Genomic DNA, 27674 nt, shown 5'->3' with positions numbered 1-27674 from the left:
GCTCTAAGAATAACTTTACCGTGTCGTCCTGTAAACAAACAAAGACCATCTGACATGTTCCGAAGCTGAACATCATCACGCTGCAACTGCGAGCGCATATGTTCTGCACCGGGCATTCTATTGCGTTGCAGCAATTGCGCAATTTCACTGTGACGAGTGCGCGTTCACTTCTTTTCTGGCTCGTGGAAAATTTCATTTCAGCTACTATGTCGCGTTTCGATCATAAGTCCTCGATATTTCACCTAGCGTTATCGTATCCGAAATTTTTGATCCCCTAATCCTGGCTGCATGCAAAACGGTAAATGTTTAACTTGTAATGTTTCGCTCCCTATGGGGCTTTGGAAAGTCAAGCATTGTTCCAGACAACGTGCCCTTTAGAAAACACCATCTGTTACATTCCCCGAAATCGAGAATTTTAACGTGGGGTAGCTTGGGTAAACAAGAAATTGTACACCATCCTCAGAAATTGAGCGGCTCTTTACGTTTCTTCTGTTTGGATATTAGCTAAATGGTTGACTTTTCAGGACTAGGCAAGAAAAAAAAGGAAAGAATAGAAACTGAAAATCATATCAGTTTTAATGCATTGTCCGTAAAGCCAGCGCGTCTAACTGGTGTTGTTTTCAGGGGCAATTTGCAACCAACAGCTAATCGAGTAACAGAGTGATTCTAATAACGTTTACTTACACGCGCTACCCGATATTTCCATTTTTATTTAAAACGCGTGTCTTAACGCTCGCTGTGGAATCACGATATTTGCACGTTGCAAATCAAACGAGGAAGACCTTCAACGAGGAATGAAAACGTCAACGTTTTCAAAAATAATTACTTCAACCTCGATTTGTTTTACAAGCCAGTCCACGGTAATTGTCCGAGAACGTCTCCGATGGCATTCGTCTACAAATTTTATCACTTCGAGTACACGTTGACGTAAGATCCCGAAAATTCCTGAGCATCGATCGCGGCACGTTTTATCGCGGACGATACAGCCGCGCCAACGTTTCCAACGTTTATAACGATCAACAGCTGTCAACAGGTTTAAATGTCGACGAAGCAAACGTTAAAAAATAACTATAAAACGATGAGAGTCCTGTATGCGGGATTGTCACGCGCTATTGTTGTCTACCGTTCGATGCGTAAGAGAACAGTGAGGCTGGAACAATATAACAATAGAACACGGCGAGGCAATGATCGTGACCACTGTGCACGATGCACTGCTTTCCAGCTACAGAAGGAATGGATAGCTTTTCCACAGAAATCTCCGCTACGATTGATTACATGCGGCTAACAACGCAACCATGCAAGTGGCTTAAAGAGTCGGGTTAAGAAGCTATAAAAAAACTAAAACATCGGTTTATAACGAGACGAGCGATATTACAACTAAAGAAAGGAGATATATAAACATGGAAAGTAAAGGTAATCGCCTTGGTTGTCACGCTATCTTATCTAATTGTCTTCTTTGTTTTCTTCAAAGACCAATCTTAATTGATCAAAACAATAAATCGCACTTACTAACTCATCGCGTCGATGACTGCATTACGCGAGCTTCGAAAATTTATTAACCAAACAGAAGGAAGGCACGAACGAGACGAGAACGTTTTACCAGCTTTATCACGGCTTTATCGGAAGCAGCTTTTTTTATCTAAGAGACGTAATTAAGACTCGATAATTTATCGCACCATTCGACGACAAGCGAGTAATCGGTAATCGGGAGAATATATTTTTTTTATCGCTTCGTTTTTCTCACATTTCTACTGATGCGCTAATATCGAACATTTCGAGCAAGGGCTTTGATAAATTTTAATAGGATTATATGTCTTTTCCCCGCAAATGTACGCGCACGTCGAACAAAACGGCCACAAAATTTGTCTGACCGATCAAACCGACGGACCGAATGACGGATAAAGGGGCGAGGAGAGGAAGACCAATTTGTTTTTATCGGTCCTTTGTTTCTCTCTTCGGTTTTGTAGCCCCAGTCCTCTGCTGCCGCCCTCTTTCCGCTCTTCCACCCTTGTCCCCGTTGATTTAGCTTGCAGCAGTTCGATACAAGCGCCGGTTCACGCAAAGCACGTTAATTCGACCGTGACTATCTACGCAAATTTTCCTCGACCGATTGTGCCTTCGACACAAAATGGTCAACTATTAACACGCGACGAGACTGCGCTTGTCTCCTAGTCAGCCGTTTTGTATCATTGCGTCTGATATACTAATAACGATAAGCTCGATGAATCAGAATGGCCAGACAATGCACGGTACTTCCACCATCCATTAAATTTTGTACGTTCACTGTCATTCACCCACAACATGAATCACCTTATCGAAATTATTCGATTTAAATGTTAAAGCGAATGTTACAACTTTCATTTGTTTCCTTCGTCCCGAATAGAAGTTCGGTCATCGAAGATACGAGTTCCGTACGTTCACCCCGCCTTGGAGGATACCGCGAGTTACGCAAAGCCTCGCAGCATCTCGATCAGAAACACGAGGCGTAGATTTCCGAGACGCGGCCAACGTCCTTCCACAACGTCTGGTCTACTACGTGTACCATGTGTATGCCGACCGGTTTGATCGGCTGTGTCGCCTTTTTCTGTCGGCTTTCCCAAGCGTTTCTCTTGTCTCTTTCTCCTCCATTGCTATCTACTCTCTACAAACAAACTCTCGTACTTGTCCCGTATACGCGCGATTCCCTTACCGCGTTTCCGGTTTCCAGCACTTCGTAGCTGACCCCCGCGACCCGGATCGCAAGATTAAACGCGAACAAATCTCTCCTGTTCCCTCTCGTCTCGCCACGACATTTTACTCCCTTTCTCTTCGTCGTTTACTCCGGATATCGTGCAACGCATCTACCAACGTCGTACCGTCGCGGTAATAAGTTATGTAGGTGGAGTTCGATTAACTCTGTGGTGACCCGCAATAAAATTAGGGGAACACAGGCTGACCGAATTGATAAATGCTTTAACTCGGTGTTCTCGCCTAGCGCCACGGCGTTAATGAGATTTAACGAGGACGAACTCGAGAAGTCGCGGGACGCAAACACGACCGCGAGCGACAGGATCCATTCTGGTACGCGAGAGAAACGGCGAAATGCGTGGCGTGCCATCGCAGTGAGCGCACCGACAGAAACTCAGAAATAAACCACCGTGGTTCGCTTTATCCCGAGTCTCTTCGTTTGAAACGAAACGCGCTCGTACCGTGTCCCCCACGAAACGGAACAGGAACGAGGGATAAGCGCGATTGTACCGTAACTACCGCGAGAACATCCTGCGTTCGAGGTTTTCACGGGACGCATCGATATTTCCCATGCATCGCGAGTAGGTAGGCAGATTTTGCCCGACCCTCTGGGAACGTTCGTTCGCGACTAAACGGTGTAAAGCTTCTACCGAATTTTTCAGCCGATCGAGTTTGTTCGATAACCAACGTGTGTGGTTACAGGACCCAGGGAAATACGGTAGACTTGGAAGAGATATTGAATCGACTGGTGGTAACTCGCGCAGTTCCTCGAATCGATTATCAAACAGCAACGATAGCGCGGAGCGTAGAAATTACGATAGTTTGGCAAGCGACACCGAGCTCGAAGAAAACGCAGCAGCTAGCGTGGTTAGAAAAGAAGGTTGCGCCATCGAAGGTTAACAATGCCACGTTCCGTAGCCACGGCTACAATGGCATCTTTCGCATCACTCACATTGCGAGCCATTGTACCGGGAAAACCATTGTTTCTCGTCCCATTGCGCGCATCGGCGGCCTAAAGGGAGGGGAGAGGGAGAGGGGAAAGAGAGATCGAGGGTGGAAACGGGGGCGGTGGGGTTGGAATACGAACGGGACAGACTCGCGTACCAACGGCCCGTGTTCGAGACAAAAGAGTTACGTCAGGCCCATTCACCCAAAACGCCTTTGTGCGTTCGGATATTCTTATTTCAATGCCAACAAGAGGAACGGAACAGAGGAGACGCTGCAAGAGGAGTATCGGTATACACCGACACTCGGTCAAGTCGTGTGCCGTTTAAAGCCGCTCGGAGATTTGCTCTTTTCTCTATGCGTTCGGGAATATATCGCGCGCACGAGAGTCACCGAGAGAATCAAGAGAAAATCACGGTGAAAGAGTGCGAAGTATTGCGAAACTCCCGGTCCTCATCCAAACGGGAACGCGTTTGGAAAATCTACTGTTTACCGATGAAACCGACTCGCATATCGTTCCATTTCGTTCGGGGATCTCGGTACTTTCTATTTAAAAAAAATATATATGTATATATATATATATATATATATGGGTGTGCAGCCGCGTACGCGCGTACCCAGTTTTCGAATTTCGCTCGGACGATAAGCGGGAAATAAATATGCAGAGTTATTTCCTTGTTGTCTCGATACGGTCGCATCGTCTACCTTATCGTTCGAGCTTTCACGATGAAAACACGGATCGCGAGCAGCCAGTGGGAAAGCGACTCGACCACCTCAGGTTTCTCGCAATTACCGACTGCTCGGAAAAATCGAAACCGTATTAAATGCTGTGTAAAAATAGAAGAAGCCGCGATGAGATATACAATTAATGAATCTCTGAAGCGTTGCTCATTACAGTATTACCGTGTGATCCTGTAATGTGCACCTGCGAAGCATGTCGAATATTTCACTGATTTTCATGCGTTCCGAGTCCTCGTGCCTTGTTAAAAAACACATCACACACGAGGACGCGCGTCCTGTATTCCTCGTTACGACCGGCATCGTGCGTTCGTGATTTCAGAGAGATAATGAATCATCCGCATACCTTCCAACTTGGAAAATACATCTATAAAATGCGGCAAAACAAGAAAATGGCAAGAATGATTCCTTCCATTTCAACGGAGAGTTATTGAAGTAAGGGAGATATATCGCGCAAACGACAATCGCGATGATTCACTGGAATGTTTATCACATAGCAAAGCACGCGACGCATAGAGTTACACGAATATCTTCCTCGATACGCTCCTCCGTCTATTCAACGTTCACAATAATTCGAGAGGAAATCCAACAAATTTTCAATCTCGCACGTGCAGCAATGCTACCAGCGCAGCGCTCGGTTATTTATGCGCTTGTCTATAAAATTCGAAGCTCGCGAGGGAAGCGATACACGTCCGGGTGAAAGTCGTGCAAAAGAAACTCTCACGAAATTCTCGATAGATAAGCGAATGCGACCAAAGGACGAGGAGGAACAGAATCAAAGGGGTGGAGGGAATGGAAAAGAGAAACGGAGCGAGATTGTCGTCGGCAATGCACACGACACATGGCAGAATTGTGAAACGTACGTGTACCGATACACACGCCGTAAAATATCACGTTGAGTCGAGTGTGTCGTAATACGCGACACGAAGTGGAAGCTCCAACCTATGTATAAGGAGAAAACAAAAATATCACCGATGCCGCGCAGCGGCTGTCACGAGCGTATAATTCATGCGAGCAAAAGTTCTGTGGCTCGCGGTCCGCCGCGGTTCTCGCGTGAATCGTTCGAGCTTTCACGCGTGTGTCGTAAAACACGAAGCTCACTAGCAACACAACATCGTTTTGTAGGCGACGATATTGTGTACACGTCGGTAAACAAGTGAGTACGAGACGAGGAAAAACCAATGGATGTTGGTGCATATCGGACGACGTGACCAACTCGATGCGTATCATGGCAGCGAAATGAAAAAGGTACATTTATAGGAAAAAGGGAGAAAGAGAGAGCGAAAAAGTTACGTTCAATTGCGATTTACAACGAGATCGAATCAAGGCAATTCGAAACGAGGCAAAATTCAATCGAAAATATTACAAGCGCAACTGCTATCCGGCAGGAAATTTTAATTCGCGATTTTGATTCACGCATGACAATATCGTATCCCGTATTAATCGAGGAAGCGAGAGCAATGTTGCTGCAGTGAAAATATTTGTACGCACGGCGATGCACGCGATCCGCCTAACGATCAATTATTCAATCTGCTGAATTATTTACGAAAAAATATTTTCCGTTTCGCGAGTAGAAGCGGAGGGAGAATGGTTGGTTGGTTCATAAACGAGCATACGCATATTAGAGGCCTCAGGATCCGCTTAGCGTATCGGGAATGAATAATTCATCGTGACTTGATACGTAGGATGTATTTCAGTAATTGCATCAGGTGTTAGATGAAAGGAAACTTCAACAAGGTCGCTTGACACCTTACACTGGCTATTTTTAACATCAATTCCTTTTTTCCCCGCTCATCATTGTTGGCTTGGACAATTATCGTAATTAGTTACATTAATTGGCAGCATTCTAGGAATTATCGCTTAAAAAAGGTATTCAAATACCAACAACTCGATCGATGTTGCGTTTCATCTCTTAATCCAATTCCACAATGGAAAACTACCAAACATTTCTCGTCTTTGTGTCTCCTGATGTTTGTTCGACACAGCGGATATCTTGTAACAATTTATAATAATTGCAAGCAATTTACGTTAATTACGAGGAAACTCGAAATCAACGAATCAGAAAAATATCCATGTATAACTGAGTTTGTAACGAGCAGACGAGCTTCTCGAAGTGCGACGCGATCGAATTTTCGCACAGACGAGCATTATCGTCTATCTCGCGCTATTTCGCGAAATTCCTCGGTCGTCTGGTTCACGCCGAAAATCGGCCAAGTTACATCAGTTCTGACGGCGTTGCGCGTCAGAGCCTCGCTTCCTCGCCAACGACGATAATTGCTGGCGAAACTGGATCGTGTAAAGTTGGGAATGCAAGAATATACAACAGAGCACCTGTCGAATCGCATTATCGGCCACGCGACCGACGCCGTCGCGTTGTCGATGTGACCCAACCATCTGTTCGCCTATCGAATGACACTGTCCATGTACATCAGTGCGTACCTCGTAAAAACGGTGCCAATGCTGGTTACAAAACTAGCGTTACTTTCGGCAAATATCGCGATGAGACCAAGTTTTATACCGGATAGTAGTTACGTATAGCACAACGACGGAGGATCGCGAATCCGGTTTTAGAAAGAACAAACACACGGTCCAGGAGTAATAAGATCAGCTGCTGGAACAACGAACTAATCTACATGCATCCTATTCTCCGTTCGTTCGATAAAGTAGATACGCGAAATAACTCCGAAGTTATTCGAGTATTGTCGGACGCAAAAATAGAGTCAGAGACCAAGAGACTGAGCATGATTAAATAGATGGTATTTCTTTCTTTGGCCGACGTTTCGCTTACTCTCCAAACACGAGAGATACCGCGGAGTGTAGAAAGCCGGAGAAATTCCATTTAAAATAGTGGCCACTTCCGACAAATTCGATTTCAGCAGCGAGGCGAATAAAGTCGCGGTAAAAGGAACGAGACACGAGGTAAATTAATGCAATCAGAAAGATCGTAATTGAGGAGGACAACAGGGACCCGATGAGGGAGCTGTGGCCGATCTCGGAAACAGGACGATATTGCTTGCTCCTAGCTAGCTAGCGTGACGTATTTCTTGGCCGATAATAAAAACACTCGATCGTACGGGTAATTAACGAGAAAGAAAAGAAAGCGACTAAAGTGCCGGTCGGTTTTCAGTTGGAAACCCTTCGAGACGTTCAATTAGGCACCGCGCCAAACTAGACCCGACCCAACAATGTTGCGCAGGTCAAATGTCGAATACCAAGCGACAAACCGAGATTTCCTCGCCATAAATTTCACCACGCGACCTAATCATCGAATACGCCATCGGTAATTAAAAAAACGACAATTAAAATGTATTACTTAAATGACCAGAGATAAAATCGAAAGTACGAAATTACGAAAGGTAATTAAAAGGAAAAGAGGATTCGCAAACTTTTTTAAACTTCCCCGAATAGCACATCGATTTCGATAAGAAATAATACATCACGTATTTTTGTGGTTAAAATGCGTGACATTTAACTAAAAAGATAGATAGATAGATAGATAGAGAGAGAGAGAGAGAGAGAGAGAGAGAGAAGGAGAGACATGTGTACAGTTTGTGTGAAATATCAAGCAAAGGCTAAAAAGTATGTATATATGTTGCTCAGTTAATGTTAATGTATATTACAGAAATTTTCAGAATTTTAATTCACCAATAAAAAGTCGTTTGGATGGACAACAGATCAGGAAATATCGCCGATAGTTTATTTGCGTTTGATGAAACAGTTCTTTAATTATTAGAATACTTAAACTTCTTCCGTTAGAGAAATATATATATATATATATATTGAACTTGGTTTTATTCGTTAAGAAAAACAGTTATAACCAATACTAATGGAATCTTCGTTCTCTCTATTCTCTTACGTGTATTTTAAAACAAGCTGTACGACGACGGTGACCTAAAATAAGATGGAAAAAAAGGCTGGAAATTCCAGAGAATCGCGATGGTAGCGAACCGTTAAAGCAACACGCAACGCGAACTTACGGCGCTACCAGTGACGTCACGCGTACTATTTTAACGAAGCGAGGAAACTGTTGTACTCCGGCTGAGATATTGAATGGGGAACAAGTACGTCCCTCCTGCCTTCCCCGACCACTGGAAGGTCATTGCACACTCGTAAACAAACAGGACGCGCCGTCTATAGTACGCTCGGCCGCGTCACTGAACGTACACACCGATCTAATACCACGGCTCAAGGTCGTCCCGTCATAATAGCCCGCTGCATATCGATAATCGATTTAAACGGAGTCCGACCAAAAAATGGCCAGAGAAATCAAACTTCTCGGAGATTAGTCGTAATTTTGAACTTTACGAAAAGAGATAACGACATAACTGTTCACGAATGAATTTATTGAAATTTTCAAATGTATTAAAAGATACGGACAAGAAACAGGCAAGAAACGGACGAAGTTATCTAGCGTGTAATTGAATTCACGTGCGTCAGTGAACTCGATGGACAACGACACGCGTTACTTACTACGTTGACCGTTAGAAATTCAAATATGGCGGTCGAGGTTACAAGCGCCTTTTCGCGTTCGAAATTCACGGCCGTTGTTTGAACTTGCTCGTACGCGCGATGTAACGCTAGACGCTAGGTTTTGACTTATTATTCCGTTCTATTTTAATGAGAAAGTAGTAACTAACATCTATAAGGCACGACAATGAATTTACGAGGTGGTATGGATTCAAATGTAGAAGCATTCTTACCTGTTGCCAATGATCCTCGAGCGATGGCTGGGCCGAAAAGTATCCGGTGTCGTGTATATCTTGCAACTCCCTAAATATGTTCCCACTCGGCAGGATATCCATGGTTACGCCGGTGATCCGTTCGTAACTGGCTTCGGCACAAAAAAAGAAACCGACTTCTTCGAACCAAACGAAACCAACAAGAAGATATAAACAAACAACAAAACTCTGATTTGCTATATTCGTATACGCAGGACTTAGATGGTAACGGAGCCCGGTCACTAACTGCACGCCGATACGCGGCTCGCGATTCTAACGCACGCACGTACACGCAGCAGGTAGTGGCACGCACACGTGCTTATCATCGAAGAAGCACCGACGGTTACGACGTCACCGTAGTAGGATGACCGACAGAGACCGATACGGAGCGAGAGAAGCGAGATTTACAGACAAATGACTTCTGTGGTCGATCAAGACGAGGGAAAGACCGGCTAATCGCGCCCGCACAAACACCAACGAACACTATTGGCTCGTATACTCGGCGAGTGGAATATCTGATTGCACTACCGGCGTTCTACTGTTGCTGCCACCACGGCGCTGTGCTGCGTTGGTACAGTCGTCGAAAAGAAAGCGGCACGCGACGCACTGCACGATCTCTGCAGCGAAGGAAACAACTCACTGCAACGCCGTTGCTTGTGCAGATCGACGTTCTGTCTGTTCTTGATAGCGTCGCGTACACGAGACACGCGCGACAGCATCCATCATACGTGGAACGTGACGACGAGGAACCTTGTAACTACGAACGACGAAACGTCAAAGCGCCGGCACGAGTCACGACCCGGTATGTGTTCGAATCATTCGGCTTCTCGCTTTATACTCCCAAAATCTCTCTCTCTCTTTCTCTCTCTTGTTCACTCGTTATACGTTTGCTCCGATCGTTCAATACTCTCTGTCGATTTCTTTTCCTCTCTTACTTCTGCCTTTCCTGTTCTTTACCTCTCTATCTCTTTCTTTCGTTCTCGCTACGACGCGAAATTGGAGCTAACCACTGTCGACGTTCTATATTCACTGGTCTTCCTCCTCTCGCGTTCTTTTTGCTCCGGTAACTCGTGTACATATACACTTTGGCGAGGACACACGCGGCTCGGCCGTCACCTACCGGCTTTTTTCCCGCGACACTTGCGGACGTGGCGTCGTGTCACCGTACTCAATCGCGCCGCTCACAACGATCACGAGCTAGATACACGTCGCTGGGGATGAACAACGAAGAAACACCTACGAGATATTTAACACTCCGTAAGGAGCAACGATATCCCCAACAACTAATGCGTACAGACTCTTCCGCGCGAGCGCCGAAGAGTGACTGACGTTCCCTTGCCATAACTGTGCGCGAGGAGGGCCGAACTCGGCCGAGTTGTACCGAACGCGCGCTCGGTGCCGGCGACGCGTTATCACGGCCGGCGACCGCTTCGCGTCGTGGCAGCACCGCTCGGTGGCGTCGCGACGCCGTTTCCCTTGCCTTTTACACCGCCTTTTCTTTCGCATTCACCTATCTTTGACTCGCATGCCATTTTCTTACAAAATATCCTACAACGAAACGATCGGTATTACGGCTCCAGCAGAAAGATCTTTAAGAGGAAATTGCTTTGTGCGTGGTAACGTAAATTAAGTTATTCCTTTTTTTTGTTTTCCTTTCTATTATACACGCATTTCAATTGCTATATTCTTATAAGTATTCTATACCTAGAATAGTGAGTTAAGTTTATAAATATATGAATGCTAATTTATAGACAACTTTGATAAAGGATCGTTATGTCTCGGGTTCCTTTTTGTATCGAACTGTAATTACGGATCCTTTTTAGTGGAACCCGATAGCATAGCATTGGCACGAGAAACGATTAGTTCCTGTTTGAGTGGTAGTAAATTACAGCGTCAATTACACTCTCTGTTCTTTGAGCCAAAACTCGAATAGACTGGCTGAAGTTCAGCCTAACGATCATTCCTAATGTCATTGTATTCATTTAGCTATTTTCGAACTGTGATTGTCATCTTATCTACAACTAACATCTAGGAATTTACGCGTATGACCAATATCGCTATTTCCACTAAATGTAATCATAGAAACGATGTCAGATACGTCGTGTATACTTCTGACTTTATTATATTTTCCTTAATTTCGACATCGAACTCGAATCTACGTACGTCGTCATATTAAATTTATTACTCTTTTACGAGGAAACGTATTTGAAAACAGTCACTTAGAATCTCTTGCTTGCCACGATTTCTCGCGGCTTGTTCAATCGACTCTTACACATGAGACATCGATTATGAGCGAAGAATTATTCGAAAATGAATAATCGGTCGTGAGTCAACGGGCGCTCAGAGCGGAAAGTGGAGAGAGAGATGAACGCGTTATGTCGCTGTACGTGATTCATGGATTCTGCGCGTTCGTTAAAAGCTGTTTTGTAGACGCTACTATAACGCTTGGGAATGCTAGATTAGATACGTAAGCGGCATTTATGGCGAATGGAATTAGAAGACCGGCTCCACTTATCAAGTCTGTACCTCGTTTCCGTTTAAGCTATCTTCGTCGAGCTATCGCCCCGGAGCGCAGGGAGGACGACCACCGGATCCAAAGGACTCTTTTTTTTCCCTATGTGTCACCCTTTTGTAGTCGTATATATTTTTGACGATGCAACGACGTTGTTATTCCTCTTGCAAAGAACGCGCGTACGCGAACATCATCGATGCGTTTTCAGCAAGAACAAACCGGAAATATTTGCAAGAAAACCAACAAGGAATGGAGGAAAGGTGTGCGTACAAAATGCATTAATATCAGTCTACTGTGAAGAGTGATCGCGTTGACTTTCAGATAACGCTAATATCCTCCTGATTGATTCTGAATGTTACGTAGCACTGGAGCCTGACCTCTCGTAACCTCTCAACTTCGACTCGGTTTCTTGGATGCATTCGGTTCTCTCAGTGGGTTAAGACGGCCCGGCACCATAAATATGGTGGTTGTTGTTGGATCCAAGCCCAGCTCTCGAAAGCTTTCTTGTGCACCGAGATGCATTGGATCGTCGATTTTCGCTGTTAGTTATGGAGCAAACCGACAGAACGTTTGTTAGTCTGGAAAACAGTTGTTTGGTGAACATCGGTGTGCAAAACGACCACTTCGTCTGTTTCGCCCTCGCTAATTCCATTCTTCTTCGTAGTTAATCCTTCTATTCTCGCTACGTCTATATAGAAAATATATGTATATCATACCGAGTTCGTTCCTCGATTATGAGATAGCGAGTGCACGCTGACGAATTTAACGTTCTCACGTTCGGATGGGAGTCGTTTCTTTCTCGCTTGGTACGAGAAGTGCCTGGATCACGAATTATATCGTTCGCGAAAAATCGTCTATTTCCGATGATAATTTACATAGAATTGTTCGTAACGACTGTTAATCCCTTCAGCGTCGTTTTGTCAAAACACGTATATAGCAGCGTTTGCTTGTTACGAGCTTTTTTGATCAACGGATCAAACACCACTAAGAAGGCCATCCACGAATACAATGACCTGATCGTTAACCCTCTTTCCGGCTGTTGTCACCAGGGTGCAATAGCCGGGAACGCAACGGACTTCTGTATCCTCTGCGTTATCGCGCAAAACGTTTCAGCTTGGCTCACTGTTGTTATTGCTTTATTATACCGTATTGTATTTGCTCGCTTAAAGTAATCGTACAGTTACATGTATAAGGAAATAACGAAAAATTCCTCTAATTCCTTCCTTTCTCCTTTCACGAACGAAACATTAATAACGTTAACGTTACATTATAACGTTAGTTGCATTTGTCCAGAATGCAATTATCCCGAGTTACATTTCGCTCGTAACGCTTCCTCTCGCGTTTCTGCCCGCCAGCGGTCCAAGGTGAACCACACGGCCGTCGTGGCGGCAACATTCGGCCCTCGACAGTACGTTTTCTTTGCCTGCTCACGATTTTCACGATCGTGTGCAGAGCGCAAGGAACACCGTAAGTATGATGTAATGTTCGTGTTGCATAATTCCACGGCAAAGGCTGCAACACTCGCACACCGCATCGCAACTATTCGTGTCAACTGTTATTCTTTGAACGACCCTCGTCGACCAGCTTGGCCGCTCGTATCCTTGAAGCTTGGAATTTATGGGACGAGGACACATGACCATGCGTATCGCTAGCGCTAATGATCTCTTTCGGTAGCGTTCGTGAAAGTTCATTGAACAATAAAGAACGCACCTGTCCGGTCGTTAAACATCTTGAACGTTCATTTTGTCTATACCCATCTGTGTGCTCGATAGATCAGTTTCGGTTGGTGCACGCGGAGAAGAGATGTCTGTCGTCGTAAATTACGACGTGCCGCGAATATCCCTCTCCTATCGAAATAAATTTTCACGAGCGCTTTCGAAATACGGTGGAACGCGGGAAAGTCCGCCTACTAATGAGGAGGCACGCGTGCACACGAAAGCCACGTAGCTTCCACTGTTTGATATCGTCACCGCGTATTTAGTTGCCGGCTAGCAGCATATTTGACTTGACAGAACTTTCCACGGGAATTACAGCTCTGACCCTAAACCATACTTGCTTTGTGTACTTATTGCGATTCGAAGTACTGAGACGTCAGTACCTGAGTCCCCGTTGCGTTGAAGCAAGCGAACTAGTAAAAACTATTCCAACGAAACGAGTCTGAAATTGCAACGCGAAAATGGTGTAACTTCCAGTTACGTTTGTTCTACGACACGACTGAGTGTAAGAAATTTTTATTGTCGCCACTGGATAAAATTATATATAATAAAACACAGGCGGCGTAAGGGAGCCAGCATAACGAGAATGACCCCCATGTTCTCATATTAGACGACGTAAATGGGACAAAAACGCCGATTTAAGATTCTTCTTTCTCCTTGTGGTGCTCTGACACAGGGTGATCGGCCGAAGTCTCCTCAACGCACACTCGTAAAAATGCGACGAGGGTTTCGACGAAATTAAGGAACTTTACAATTCACATTCCCCCGGAATGATGTATGAGTCACATTATGGTCGAAAATCGTGATACGTTAAATTTCTTTCCTCCTAGTGAAGAGGATCCTCGTTAAGAGTTAAAATTTACAACCGCTTTGACGCATTAATGGTTCCCATCAGAGTGGTTCCCGAAAGAATATAATCGTTTTATTTCGCCTTGTTCAATTTTCATCGATTGATGGACTTTAACGTGCTTGCACGTTCGCCTAAGATCTAATGGCGCCTAAGGAAGAATCGAATTTTCGCCTTCGGCAGCTAGCGTATGTGCAAAATCGACTGGTTAACCGCGATTTCATGTCATTCCTCGAGGGTGTGCATCCTGCCCTCGTGACATCGTCCCAGTGGTCCATTAAAGCCTGAGGAAGCAAGCTGGTCGTCGTGAACCGCAAAATCGTGCTATCTGGGACGATGCTTTCAGGATTCGACTGTGCTCCACACATCTCGAGAAAACTTGATCAAATTCACAGTTACAAAAGTGAACGGAATGGAATAATCAAGAGAAATTTATTCCCCAAACGAATATGAGTAATTAGGGTTACGTAAAGCAAATATTATACGTTGTAATATTAATTTAAACTAACGAGTCGCGATGGTGGAGTGACCGTAAGTTTCGTAAATTCCAGGAAAATATTAACGCTGGAAGTACGTGCACACGTGTAATTTGAATTTTAAGTACAATTAAGTTAATTATTCCAAATATTTAATAGTGCCGTTTTTCTTGATCAACGAATGCGAAATCCTCGAATTATTCGATTTACAGTTATGTAAACGTACGAAGAAATGTTAGTCTTCATCGTGCAAATGACGGGTTTATAATATTTTCAAGCAAGAGCCGATTAAACATTAGCTACTATGGTAGATACCACAAAAGTCGTGTTAATAATTAAAAAAGTTAATCCGACTTAATCGTCTTACTTGTTAAGTTTGCGTCGTAAACCTCCTTTTATGCACAACGAACAACCCTGTCCTTTGCATAACTCCCGACAAATTTCCTATCTCATCGGTCCCCTCGGTTTAGGGTTCGAGATTTCAACGCAACAAAAAACCACCCTTCCGTAACCCCTGCACCTGATAACCTGTGCACGTTAGAATCGAATTAAAATCACTCTCGTACCAGGGATTTATTCCCCGGCTACAACCTTTCTGCACTGTTCAGCCTCCGAAAACTTGTCTCCATTAAAATCAGATAACATTTGTCAGAACCTTGGTTCACGTATACACGATTTGTGATCCTTCTTCGGAACAGCTTCGAGAACTATGACATTATGGAGAGATTAGTGCCAGGAAAGTCGAACGAAAGATAAAGGATCTAACTCTTGGACAATCTTTAAATGTCTTTCGCTGTATCCATAAAAACGGAAGCGATAAAGAAGCTTCAAAAAATATATCTAAATGTAATACTTTTAAACAGTGAAATTTTTGGTGCGTAATTCAAATTTTCTACTCGGTTAGAGTACGCAAGATACATAGACGTCAGTATGATAAACGTAGCTTTATGACTAGTTCAGATACAGTATTTGGTTATTACTCGTGAAAAACGAGGGCTGTCCATTTTTGTGTGCGTTAATACGAAGATATGGAGTTCATGCAATATATCAGCGATATTCCTAGCCTCGAACCTTATCCCCTTTATTCGAGTCGTGGCACGCGTAGGTACACACTCCGCCTACCGCAAAAGCCTTCGTCACGCAGGACGTGCTCGGTTTTTCACCGGCGATACACCCATGGTATTTCAGGACCATTTATACCCGTAGCTAAAGGTTAAATCTCTAGCAAACAGCTGCTCAAAAAGTCACTTGCCACCTAATTAATAGAAAATGCTTTTCCCTTGCTTTTTTTCCTATTGTTACTTTCGAATAACTATCCTAAACCCCCGACTATTACAATTCCCTTTTAACTTCCTTCCAACATTCTTTCACGCTCTCGGCGAACACAAGATTCTACCATAGTTACGAACCAGTTTGTTCTACTTTTACCCGATAATCTATCGTTCTTGGATTTTTATTTTAACTCCACTCCGCAGAAATACTTCATTGATTATCTTGAAAGTATTCCATCGTAAACGCCGCGAGAAATATGTACGTCTAAGTATCCTGAGAATTAATTTCTCAAACAGATTTCCGGCTCGTATTTTAGACGTTTTTGTCGAAACCTCGACACGACCGGCAGGACATCGTGCCAAGATTTCTCCCCGTCGGAGAACACGGGTACGAAAATTTTGAAACAGTTACACTTAAGATGTTTCGCGAAGCCAGGAAAATCCTTTATTTCGATTTGTCGCGCAGACAAGGAAGAGCGAGTGTGTGCAGCAAGCACGGAAACGGGTAGAGAGAGAGAGAGAGAGAGAAAGAGAGAGAGAGAAAGGCGAAGGCACGAAATTTCACTTAGGCTTTTGTCCGGAGGAGGGTGACTTGCACGACTGAGTCACTGTGAGTATCCCAGGGCGATATACAGACAAGCTCCGTTAGACGTATATCTACGCTGTGTTTCTCATGTATATTTCGACGATCTGTCGGGGCCAAGAGTCGGCTAGAGCTTCGTTGATCCTTTCAAGGGTAAAAAACAGGCCTGCAAGAAACCGCGCTTTAATGGACGAAACGAGTTCCCAACCACATGAAGCAATATTGCTTCCGCCTTATATTCCCTCCTTGTTCTACCTTGTGCGATACTCCCCCCTTGTCGAGAATTCTCCTCGGTCCACGTTGAAATAACACCGATCACGCCGTACAGCCCCTGGCTGACGTGTTTCGAACCACCTATATCTATCCTTTCCCGATGCTGCTTCTCCTTGTACTACTTCGCGGTTTCTCCCTTGCGATTGGGACAAGCTACATCCGACGGGGAAAAAACACAAGAAGGAAGAGCCTAACTTCATTTAGTCGCGAAATAGGTATTCTACGGACAGTGATTGAACGACATTTAGAGGGCGCCGAAGGAAACTCTGAACAACAGGTTTAGCAAGGAAACCGGAGGTTTCCTCCTTGGGGACGCTCGAAAACATTGCCCGCAGTTGTGTTCTCATTCGGCTGCACTTGTCTTTCTTATACCGTTTAATACAACACGCTCGAATCGTAGAAATTACGCTGTTTTCGATGTTCATTATGTAAATGGCGAACCATGGTCGTGGGGTTAAGTCGAGGTACGCGGTATAGGAGCAGCATCATTGGCAACAATAGAATGACGGTACATCTTTGCGGCGTGACTCTCATTTATGGTCGTTCTGATGCAGAAGGATCGATGTTTAACGATCGACACGGACGACTCGAAGATGATTCATCGGTCGTTTGGTACACGTGGACGATGATTGGACATCTTCTGGGAGCAACTAGGGTTAAGAACGATTCGAACGATTGAATATTTCGTAATAAGATTCGTATCGTAAATACGTAATTGATTCACATATATAATTTTAGTTTTAGTTTTATTAACGGAATATTGTTGTTCGAATGGACATGTGTGTGTCATGAAGAAAACCGTGACGTACACTGTCAAGGTAGGTTTACGATCGTGGCAAAAAGACATAGAAACGAGGAAGTCGAAATGAGTGCGAAGCAAAGAGAAAAAATGAGGCACAAGATAAAGGGAATTTTTCCTGGCGCACCGGAAGTAGTGTACCGCTCTAACAGAGTTCGAAAGAGTTAAACTTTATCGCTGGCAGTGAGAGAGGAAACGATGGAAGGAAAAAGAGAAATGAACGGAGGATAGCAAAGAGGTAGGATAGAGAGCACAGACCGGGGATGGGGTTCCGTTCTGGTCCTTGGAACTAAGTCTCTTTGTTCCAATTATCGCGGTTCTTCGTCGACCAACCGAGCTTGCCCGCAGAAGCGATTTGACCTTTTCCGTTTCCGGTTAACCGCACGGTAGATGCGGTTACTCTTTTCTTTGGTGACACGATTTTCTCTTGTTCGCAGGTGCTCGAACTTTTCCCATGTTGCAATTCACTTGATAACGTCCACGTCCCATCGCCTCGGGATCTACTCGGGCGACAGTGGTTCTTCCGATAGTGGAATCCGTTTCGCCGGAGATTAAACTCGCGGACGCTGACGCTAACAGCGCGCAAACGAAAGAAGGGAAACGGCACAGGCGTCGCCGGTTCATCGGGAGGGGAGCGCAAACAAAAAAAGAATCGCAGAACGAAAATACCGCGACAATTTTCTAGACCTACATTTTCCGGCCAATTGAACTCCACCAATGCTATCTACCTGCTTTTCGATTACAACAATGCTCCCTTCAGCAGGTTCAAGCACGCGTGCTCGTGCACCCTCTGACTAGCAATTATCTCGACACGCTTCAGGAAGGATCTCTTCGAGGGGTGCGAAACGGTTATCCCACGTGTCGTTTCTGTCCCGATCGGCTTCCTGTGACGCGTGTGTGCGTGTGCAAGTTCCGTACTCGAAGAACGCGCCTCGAGGGGTGGGTTGGACGCGATCGTTCCGCTAAGTTGAAGAAGGGATTCGAAGGCTGGAAGCCCCCGGGGGGAAAGGACAGGTTCAGAAGGAGAGACAGGACGGGGAGTGAGTGGCTGATGCTACGGAGTCGCGTTGAGCCAGATGGATCGGCGATCGTTTGTCGTTCTTAACGCCACAGGGGCTCAACGGCGGCGTTGATATTCACCGACTGATGCCGGAAAAATTACCCGATTAGTTGGTACTCTCCCCTAACCTCCGCATTCTCCTCTTGTACCACTATACCGCATCCAGCAGCTCGTTCCTTTCTCCTTCAGGGAATCTCGACCAATCTGGCCCAATTCTCAACCCTCCTGAACTCCGTTCCAGCGTATGAGAACAACCTCCCCACCTTGTAATGCACCCCCATTAATTAGGATTTTCCTAGCCAGAGAAATTAACGCGAACCGGCTAAAACCACACGGAACTAGGATAGCGATTTGTCTCGGTAACCTCCTTTACGAAACATCTATTTCCCATACATCATCCTTGTAAATTGTCCTTTCGAACAAAGTGATCCCATATAATGCTCTGGTATAATTTACGAAGTGGCGTATATACCAAAAGTTGTACCGTATACGGTTTTCGTTAATCTTCACGAAGTTGAACAATAGATACGTATCGATAGATACGAAAAATAAAATAAATGCAACGTAATATAGGTACATAGCGAGAAAGGTAGTTTTAAAGACTCGTTGTAGATACTTGTACAGATATGGGTAAGTATACACAAGTTTCGTCTTTGATAATGTAACCGACGGGATGCAGAATGTGGGCCGAGGGCAGAGAGTATAGGAGGGTGGTAAGAGTGGCTTAGGGGCTCTTAATAATTCGGATGCACCGAAGTGCCTCGTACCTACTCGCTTGGCCCCTTCATATACATATATCTGCAGACACTTAGCGACCGTATAAGCAGAACATCCTGGAGGCAGAAGGGTTGGCGGGGGTAGCGGAGGAATACGTAAATTCGCGCTATGGCTGCCGCGTTGCTACAGGACTTTTATCGTGCAGAAACATTTACCGCGCGGCGCGGGGCATTTGCATGCAAACGTGATCGCCTTCCATGTTTTCCTCCCTGACTTTCCTTCTTACGAAGGTCAACGCATTACGTTTTCCGTTCCATGTTTCCTTCATCCCTCCGCATCCTCTTCAACCCCGTTTCCATCTCTCTGTAGGAATTAGCCCTCTTCCTTTGCCTGCCACTTATTCATCTCTCTCCATCGTATATAAGCGTTCTCTCTGCCTCCGTGCCGGATTCTGCGATTCTTTTCTCCTCGTTGGCACGTCACCCCTTCTATATTTTGCTCTTTTGTGCTTTTTGTAGCCGCCACTGGATACGAGAGGCACGGAACGCGTGAAGATGGAAAAAAACAGCCGCGAACGATCACAGCCGTCCGTATATAAAGCACGGTCACAATTGCAATGCCACTTTCCGTATATTTGTTCTCCTATACATGCCATTCAGCGACGTATCAACAGGTTTTGGGGTGCGACGAGATCCGTCCACGGTATACCAGGGAAATCGTCTCCATTTATTTTCACGTTACGTGAAATAGGCGGTCGACTGATAAATCTTAAAGCGGAACGCGTTGATCAGGAATTATCGGCGTGTAGCTTTTATCCGTCGTCGTAATCCATTTCGTCGCGTCTATGGCGCAAAAGAAGCGTCCTATAAAGAACAATAAGGGACGTTGCCAGACTGAAACGAGGATTTGCGAGATGCATCGTATAAGGCCTCGAATTTCATACAGTTTCGTTTCTTTCTGCTTTTCCCTGTCGTTTACAAATTTATGTAAAAATTCCTTTCAAGTCCGATTTTCGCGCAAGTATCCAAAAAGAATGTACAAGCGCATAAAAGCTTGACGGAGAGCAACGCACCAGCTACGAACGTTTCACAAAGCGGCTAGGATTTTAATAACTCGACGAACGCGCCCGTGATTTTAATCGCTTCTCGTCGATACGACGATCAAAGTTTCTGCACAGAAAGAACTACCGTCCGAAATTAAGGTAGCACGTGCTTAAACGAGAATTTCCGACGAGCGAAACGCGACCTGGTTGAAGTTTCTTGTAATTTCATGAGACGACGAAAACAAATTTTCCAATAATGGTGCTTGTCGCGACCATTAAGTACACTGGAGAGTAGAAGGAGAGGTGGAGACGCGGGAAAAGGAACAGAGCCGTAAGAAGGAACAGGAAGTTCGTCAGTGACATATTAGAGAACGAGAGATGTTTCTCAACTGTGGGGGTGGGTTTACTCTGCCGGTCGTCGTACTTCGAGTCTTGTTGGATATGCATAGCACCGCGGTCATTTGTAACGCTCAACCCCTCTGGCGTATCTAAGGGAGCTTTTCGCGGCGGTGACCCTACCACCCTTCATCCGACCGCCGCTTGTTCTTCCTGTCTCTGCTCCTCTACAACGCCACCAACACTATCAGCTTCTTTTCTTTCGCGATGGGGGGTGACGTCACGCGAGAAAGCGACGTATCACCCGCCGGCAGTCATCCGGTGGCTCGCAAAACCCTTCTCGACACGACGCGACGTGACTCGCGACGTTAACTGGAGACAGGAGACTGCAGCGGGAGAAGAAATAAAGAAACGAAAGTAGAGAAAGAAAATTCAAAGCGAGAAAGAAAGGAGGAAGAAATGACAGTGGTGGTGCAACTGAAAGGGAAGCAACCGGAGAAAGGGAGTCAGAAGAACGAGTTTGCTACGACCTGACCTGCCGTTCCTCTAGTTTGTCCCGTTCCATGGTAGAAACAGAAGCCGACGAGCTGAGTCCTTTTCTTCCCTGCATCTTCCTTAGCTCCCTCTTGTCTTCTATATCCGGCAATCTCATTGCATCGGGCGGAAAACGTGTCTCGCGGAGATAATGAAGCTGACGAGAGAAAAACTATACCTGGCCCAGCGTGAAAGCGAACGGATAAATGTTTCCACCAGCTACCAGAGGACGTTAAACGTGGGAATTGTTATCCTCGTTGCGGAAACTCCGCGATACGTTATATGGAAGCTTGTTCTCTGTTAATTGTGTATAATTTGAATAGCGTCGTGGTGAATTTTTCAACAAGCCATCATACAAGACTTCGAAAAATTTCCATAAACAGCGACCGATCGTTTCACTTCAATCGCATCGATAATGGAACTCTACTAAGCGAAATAAAATCCTAATCACGGTGCCATTATTTCCTCATTATCCGCTATTACCGCTCTAACTCAAATGCAAAGTGACGTCGTAAAATTGCTGTTACATAGTACACTAATGGTATTTATAATTATCCTTGTCAGGCGAAAGTCGCCTCGAACTAATTTCCTTCCGTTACGAGTAGAGCTCTCTGAAACGAAATCGTAACACATGGAAAACGTAGGAAATAGCTCCGTCATGCCGTAGAATAATTTCGTAACTGGCGCATAGCTGCTTCTTCGCATTCTATATATGTATATACATATAACTTATATATATGTGCATAACTTTGATAACCGAAGGACTGTCTCCGCTTTTGTACCTGGTAGTTCACGTGGAGAGTTCACTACGTGAAACTCGTGGGCCAAGCCGTTTCAGGATTTTGAACGGCAGCAAAGGTCGAAAGCCAGCGCCGAACCTTAGCGAACCATTACGATAATCCTGTTGGACCTCTGGTGCTCGGGATTTGACTCCGGGCAAGGCGGTGATGGGGCGAGCATTAAATTCATCCCCGTTCGGACCTGGTGCTATACGTAACAAGGCACGAAGATCGCAATCACGATATTTTCTACATCGAATGTTTCGCCAGGCTTTAGCCTCACTGGCTCGTATTGCGAGTTGGTGGCGAGCCGAGCAATGTTGAAAATATTCTTATTGCTACGTTCGTATCTTTATCCACTCGTGTATTTTCCGCATCGGTTTCTTCCGTACGGAATAAATCATTTTATAATATGTACGCAGAAAATATTTCTTTTTAGTTTTTAAACAATTTTGAATATATATTGTAGTAATTATGGTATTAAATTATAGCAAAGAGAAGAGATGAACGAATAGTATATCAAGTTTCGTTAAATTTCTCTGCAAGATACTATTTGGTAGCGAGGTTGCGATGTCAAGCTGAATCGCGAGTCTATTAGTAACCCAGGAGAATCGTAATGCCGATAATTTTTCTGTTTGAAGAGCGGCCCCTTTCAGCAAGAGAGTATTCATCTATATTCCACGCCGTCATAAAAGCTCCACGCGCGCTTCTTCGGTGGATATTTTTCTTGGTGGTTTGCCAAGAAATGTCTCTTTCATTCCTCGTAAAGTTTCAGGAATATAAGTGTAACTCGCAGTAGTGCTGTACTCAACGCTCGTCGCTTTCTGTGTTCCTGAACGTTTAATAGTTTGAAACGGTGTATGATGCCAATAAATTGTTCACTCTAGCATTTAACACAAGAGAAAAGAGGAAACGAAATATCTTTTCGAGCTATTCAAATCTTCAACAAATATAAAATTAGTAAATATAATTCGGAATTCCTTTGAATAGCGTTTCGTTCCATTTTTCCTTTCAAAATGTAGCGAACTTGTATCCGTTCGAATGGACACATTTTCAAGATGATATCGATTTCCCATTATGTCCTAAGCCACATCCCGCAAGACGTTCAATTGATCCTGCTAGCACACATTTGTCGCTACACAGAACGAGGAAGCCTACTTTCGCGAGCCTGTCATATCCTGCGGTCGATCTCCTTTTCTCTGCCCTTCTTCGCCTCCATCTTTGAGATTCGTTCGTTCTTATGATCTCTTAAAAAATGTTCGGCTACTTCGTATCAATCCGTTTCCATCCGTCCGTTCATCCAGCTCTCTTACCTATGTACAAGCTTACATAGTGCTCGATGGGAAATCTATGTAGGGTTCCTCTTCCCACTCAGACCACTTAATTAATTCAATCAATACAACACGCGACAAGCGTGTCACAGACATGCAGGCTCCCTGCTTCTGAGGGTCCAAACCCTTCGTCTTGCAAAACTCCGAATCATGGTCGTGAAAAATAATAAGCCTCTTCTGCGTAAAATTAATCCCTTGAACGTTCCAAACCATATATTTCATCTCAATGTCAATCTTTGTGCGTTTATCGCTCGGAAGGAACAACAATCGAAAGTGGATACTGTAAATAGTATTATTGAAAATTTTATTGAGGGCGTAAATCTCTGGTGGACACCGCGTCTAGGATATTTAAAGTAATAACGACGATTTACGCGAGGGCAGTAGGCAAAACGGACATCCTCGAGATTCGCCTCAGTCCTCGACGCGAGATAATTCGAACGAAGTGGCTGTGAGTAGCAGATAAGCGGCGAAAGTTCTTCGTCTGGAAGCTAGAAAACGCAGCTCGCGACCACCGATTGCCCCAGACAGTCGCTCGCGACGCTTAAAAGCGCTCTCTCATTTATTCCCCGAGCGCGGAATCTCATAAAGACCGTTGAAGATCGATGAACATTCGTTGCGGATCCCGCATTCGTTCCGGTGTCGAGACGAAACGAGAAGAAAGCAGAGCGCGAGAGATGGAAGGAGAAAGTATTAGACGTGGTGGAAAAGAGAGGTTCGTGACGAGATCTGCTCGAAGGGATATTCATCGAAACGTGAAACGTTTTTTAAGGCAACATCGCGTACGAACACAGGCTGACGGATGGCGGAGGCTCTTTATCTCGTGGAGGATGCGGTCTTTATCGGGTCGGAAAGTACGTTAGCCACTGGTATCCCGGTAAGATTAGGATGTCGAGAATTGGTAAGTTGGGTTAGGCGGTCGTTTGGTTGGTGCAGATAAAGCGGAACGAAGTCGACAGCCTGGATTTCCAAGTTCACGAACTTTGTTTCACTTGAAACCGATAATAAGGATAATAGGGGGACGGAGCGGCGCGGCGGTGCGTTGTTTCTCGAGTTGCACGCCGCTGAATATTTTCGTTAAAACAGGAAAGTGAAGAAAAAGTATAGGAAGAATGTGAAAGCGAGGAAATTAAAAATCAAAAATCAAAAGATATTAAAGAAAAATGGGAAAGCGGAAAGGAGACCATCAATAAGGATTTCACAACCGCGAGTGCGCTGGTGCGCTGTTACGTAATAACGACTTTTAAAATACAGACCACCATGGTAGAACCCATGAAATTAATGCCCTGATGTCGTTAGGCAGATTCCCTTTCCATCGATCCCGTCGATCGTTCCCGCGGAACTTGCCGCGAACTGCAATTTCCACCGAGTTAAGTATTTTTTAACGAGCCACAGTTTTTTAATATCGCGAGGCCACTTAACGGATTTCGCCCGCGTATTTCCACGTAAGCCCATCGAACTAGAGAACTACCGAAGCTGAGAGAAAGAAGAGGACACGAGTATAGTAACTCGGGAAGGATTATTAGAGCGACCGCGATAATTTTCTAAGAACACCGAACGTATATACATACTCTGTATTCTCTTAGTACGCAATCCCTCGTTTATTATAAAGCAATATTTACGCAGCGGTCTGGCCTTGTTCGTCCCTGCTTCTCGGCCACAACTCGTGGCCTCTTAGGACGGTAAGCTGGTTTTGGCTGACTCTTCTCTGGCTGGAATCTCGTGAATTAAAGGCAAAGTTGATAAACCCGAAAGAATGTTTGGATTTTCTGGCGAGATGCTGCGGAGAAGGGTTGCAGAAGCCGGAGGGAGGTCGCGGGGGGCAGCAAAGCATTCCGATCCTCGAGGGAAGCACCCTCGAGGAAGCCGTGCCACACTGATGTGTGTTGTACCAAGCCGCAATGTACACACGCATTCACGTACACACTTACGCTCGTACTCGTCCAGCGCACGCGAATTCTTCTTCGTGCGGATACGTTGTACGCGAGCACGTGGATACGTATCCTGCATGTGATGCGCATCATATCCATTCGCATATCTAGCGAGCATTTTCGAGACCGACCTAACGATTTCTCTGAACGAAATGAAAGAATGATTCCGAATGAAAAGGAACGAAGGGGAAACGGGCAAAGAACAGTGTACGTAGAAAAAGTAGAAAAAAAAGGAACCGGAATAGACGTATCGTTGAAAGGATTTCGATTCTCGACAAGAGCAATGTTTCCCGGGCGTTTCGAGCTTTCAATCTCAGCGTCGCTTGCGCGAGTTTCGAAATTATTCCAGGAAGTGGCGTGTCACTGTCGCGAATGTACATGCGAAATTTCGAATTTCGTTCGCGTCGTTTCGTATCCGGCCCGCGTCTCGAGACCTGTTCGCATGCCTCGAGCGAGATTAAAGGTAAACACCGCGCGAAGATTGGCAGTGGCAGTATTGACTGTTTGAGAAAATTGCAGCTACGGTTGAATAAGAGATTCGGCGACTGAAAAGAGTCTGCTAGGTCCGATGTGTGCTCGCACTGAGATACGTTACCTAAGTAATGCATATTATATTTCGCGGATGAAGCTAGGAAACGTCGAACACCAGCTCCGATAATACCGATATGTATGCTCGGAAAGACGCGTAATCCCTGACGTGAATCGATCGTAAAATACAAGCAGCCATGTTATCGACTATAAAATTGTATTTGCTCTTCGGATGTAGCGCGTCTGGCAAGAATAGAGTGGCAATAAACGCGAGGAAGAAGGATGAGATACGTAACGGATAGGCTAAAAGAAATTGTAACCACGCGGACGAGGTGACGGAGGATGGATTGAATATCCTGTATCTTGGCGAAAAATGGAGGCAACGCTAGGTCACAAAATGGACGTCGCGACGTGTAGATGACAGTTGGAAAAGGTATGATATATCGATAAGAAAAGATAGATTTATGAAATTTGATCACGAGATCGGACTGATGTCCCTAAATTTTCAATAATTACGGTTAACTAGGTGATTAGGAAAATATTATGCTAATCGTTACACGATTATTCTTTGGTTAATTGCAGAAAATTATTTCCTAATGCCTACCATTACCAATGTAAACTACAACATCGATTAACCGATAAATCTAATCCCTTAGACCTCTATGTTAACTTCCAAGCGCGTGACTGCAAACGCGATGTCATAGCGGCGTCGACACGAAAGCAGGGTGCAAAAGCGCGACTACGGTGCTTTCGAACCGAACGATTTTATCTCGCCGCTTCAATTTTCCCAGGAAATTGAATTAACGTCACTCGAAAAGTGGCTGTACGCGCTCGTAATTTCGATACACGCGAGCACCGACTAATACTCCTAAACTTGTATGCATCGATGTTGCGGAGATCTCGTGATTTCAACAAGGTAAACGCTTTAAGAACGAGTTTAAGATCGAGGCGACATCGATCAGTTTCACTTACGGACGAATGTCAATCTCGTGACGGGTTTAATTAACGGGAAAAATGTGAGATTCCGTAGTAGCCGCGACTGATGGAAATAAGGACGACAAATCGGGCAAGCTAATTGCAATCGGCGTCGTTGAACAGCCATCCACGACGAGTTACGTGCCAAACTTAACCGTAAGTATGCGAGTGAGCGGCATTACCATTCGATCATCGTAGTTCGTGCGCTGCGGTATAACGAGTCATTGGACTTCGAGGTCTGCCAATGACGGAGGGAATGAATTATGCAGTCCATTCTACGGATTATGGTGACCGGAGGATGTACACTGACGCGCGACAGCCAACGACTTATTGGCCACGATTTATATCCAGCCGGGCATGCATGTGTAACGAAGATCCCTGCTGCGTATAATCACTCCATGGCTTAATCGACTTTTTTTTTCAACTTCAACTACAGCAATTATGCGATGAAATCGACTCTCTACGCGATGACTTGTCTTTTACGAAACAAGTATAAGTATCGCTCGGATCGGTCTCTTTAACGATCAGTTTTGTAATATCATAAACGATATTCCAGCTTTCAAGAAATTATTTTCCTTGCTTTATTTTTGGATGCGAAAATTCTCGAGAGTATGTCGTTTACTATCGTGGTCTATTATTCACCACGAATGCAGCGCGTAATCCATCCCGCGACTAAGCATCATCAATCGACGAACCTTGTTCTTGGGAACCACTCTCCGCTTCCATATTTCACCGACTTAGATCACGGGTCGAGATAAATGCTCTAAAAATCCCGGTGGCTATCCGTATCAGGAAACGTCAGATTCCAGCAGCGTGATTGCAAGATATGAAGTTGGAGGG

At 44.9% G+C, this 27674-nt stretch overlaps 2 protein-coding genes across 2 annotated transcripts in view; one reads left to right on the top strand and one right to left on the bottom strand.

The window, feature by feature from the left end:
• Positions 1-10465, bottom strand: part of LOC117204454 (Krueppel-like factor 6) — a 271990-nt gene extending 261525 nt beyond the window's left edge. Inside the window, exon 1 of the mRNA XM_033441864.1 lies at positions 9111-10465. Coding sequence (XP_033297755.1) covers positions 9111-9212 — 102 coding nt within the window. The 5' untranslated portion in view covers positions 9213-10465. The remainder of the gene's footprint in view (positions 1-9110) is intronic.
• LOC117204453 (heat shock 70 kDa protein cognate 4-like) overlaps positions 9809-27674 on the top strand; it is a 58012-nt gene continuing 40146 nt past the window's right edge. The window contains exon 1 of the mRNA XM_033441863.1: positions 9809-9930. The gene's annotated coding sequence lies outside the window, so the exon portion shown is untranslated. The remainder of the gene's footprint in view (positions 9931-27674) is intronic.

This window comes from Bombus bifarius, unplaced genomic scaffold, assembly GCF_011952205.1.
Source record: "Bombus bifarius isolate JDL3187 unplaced genomic scaffold, Bbif_JDL3187 scf7180000007978, whole genome shotgun sequence".
Classification (NCBI taxonomy): Eukaryota; Metazoa; Arthropoda; class Insecta; order Hymenoptera; family Apidae; genus Bombus; species Bombus bifarius.
Note: the sequence above shows the minus strand (reverse complement) of the source record. Positions and strands in the feature narration are given on the sequence as shown.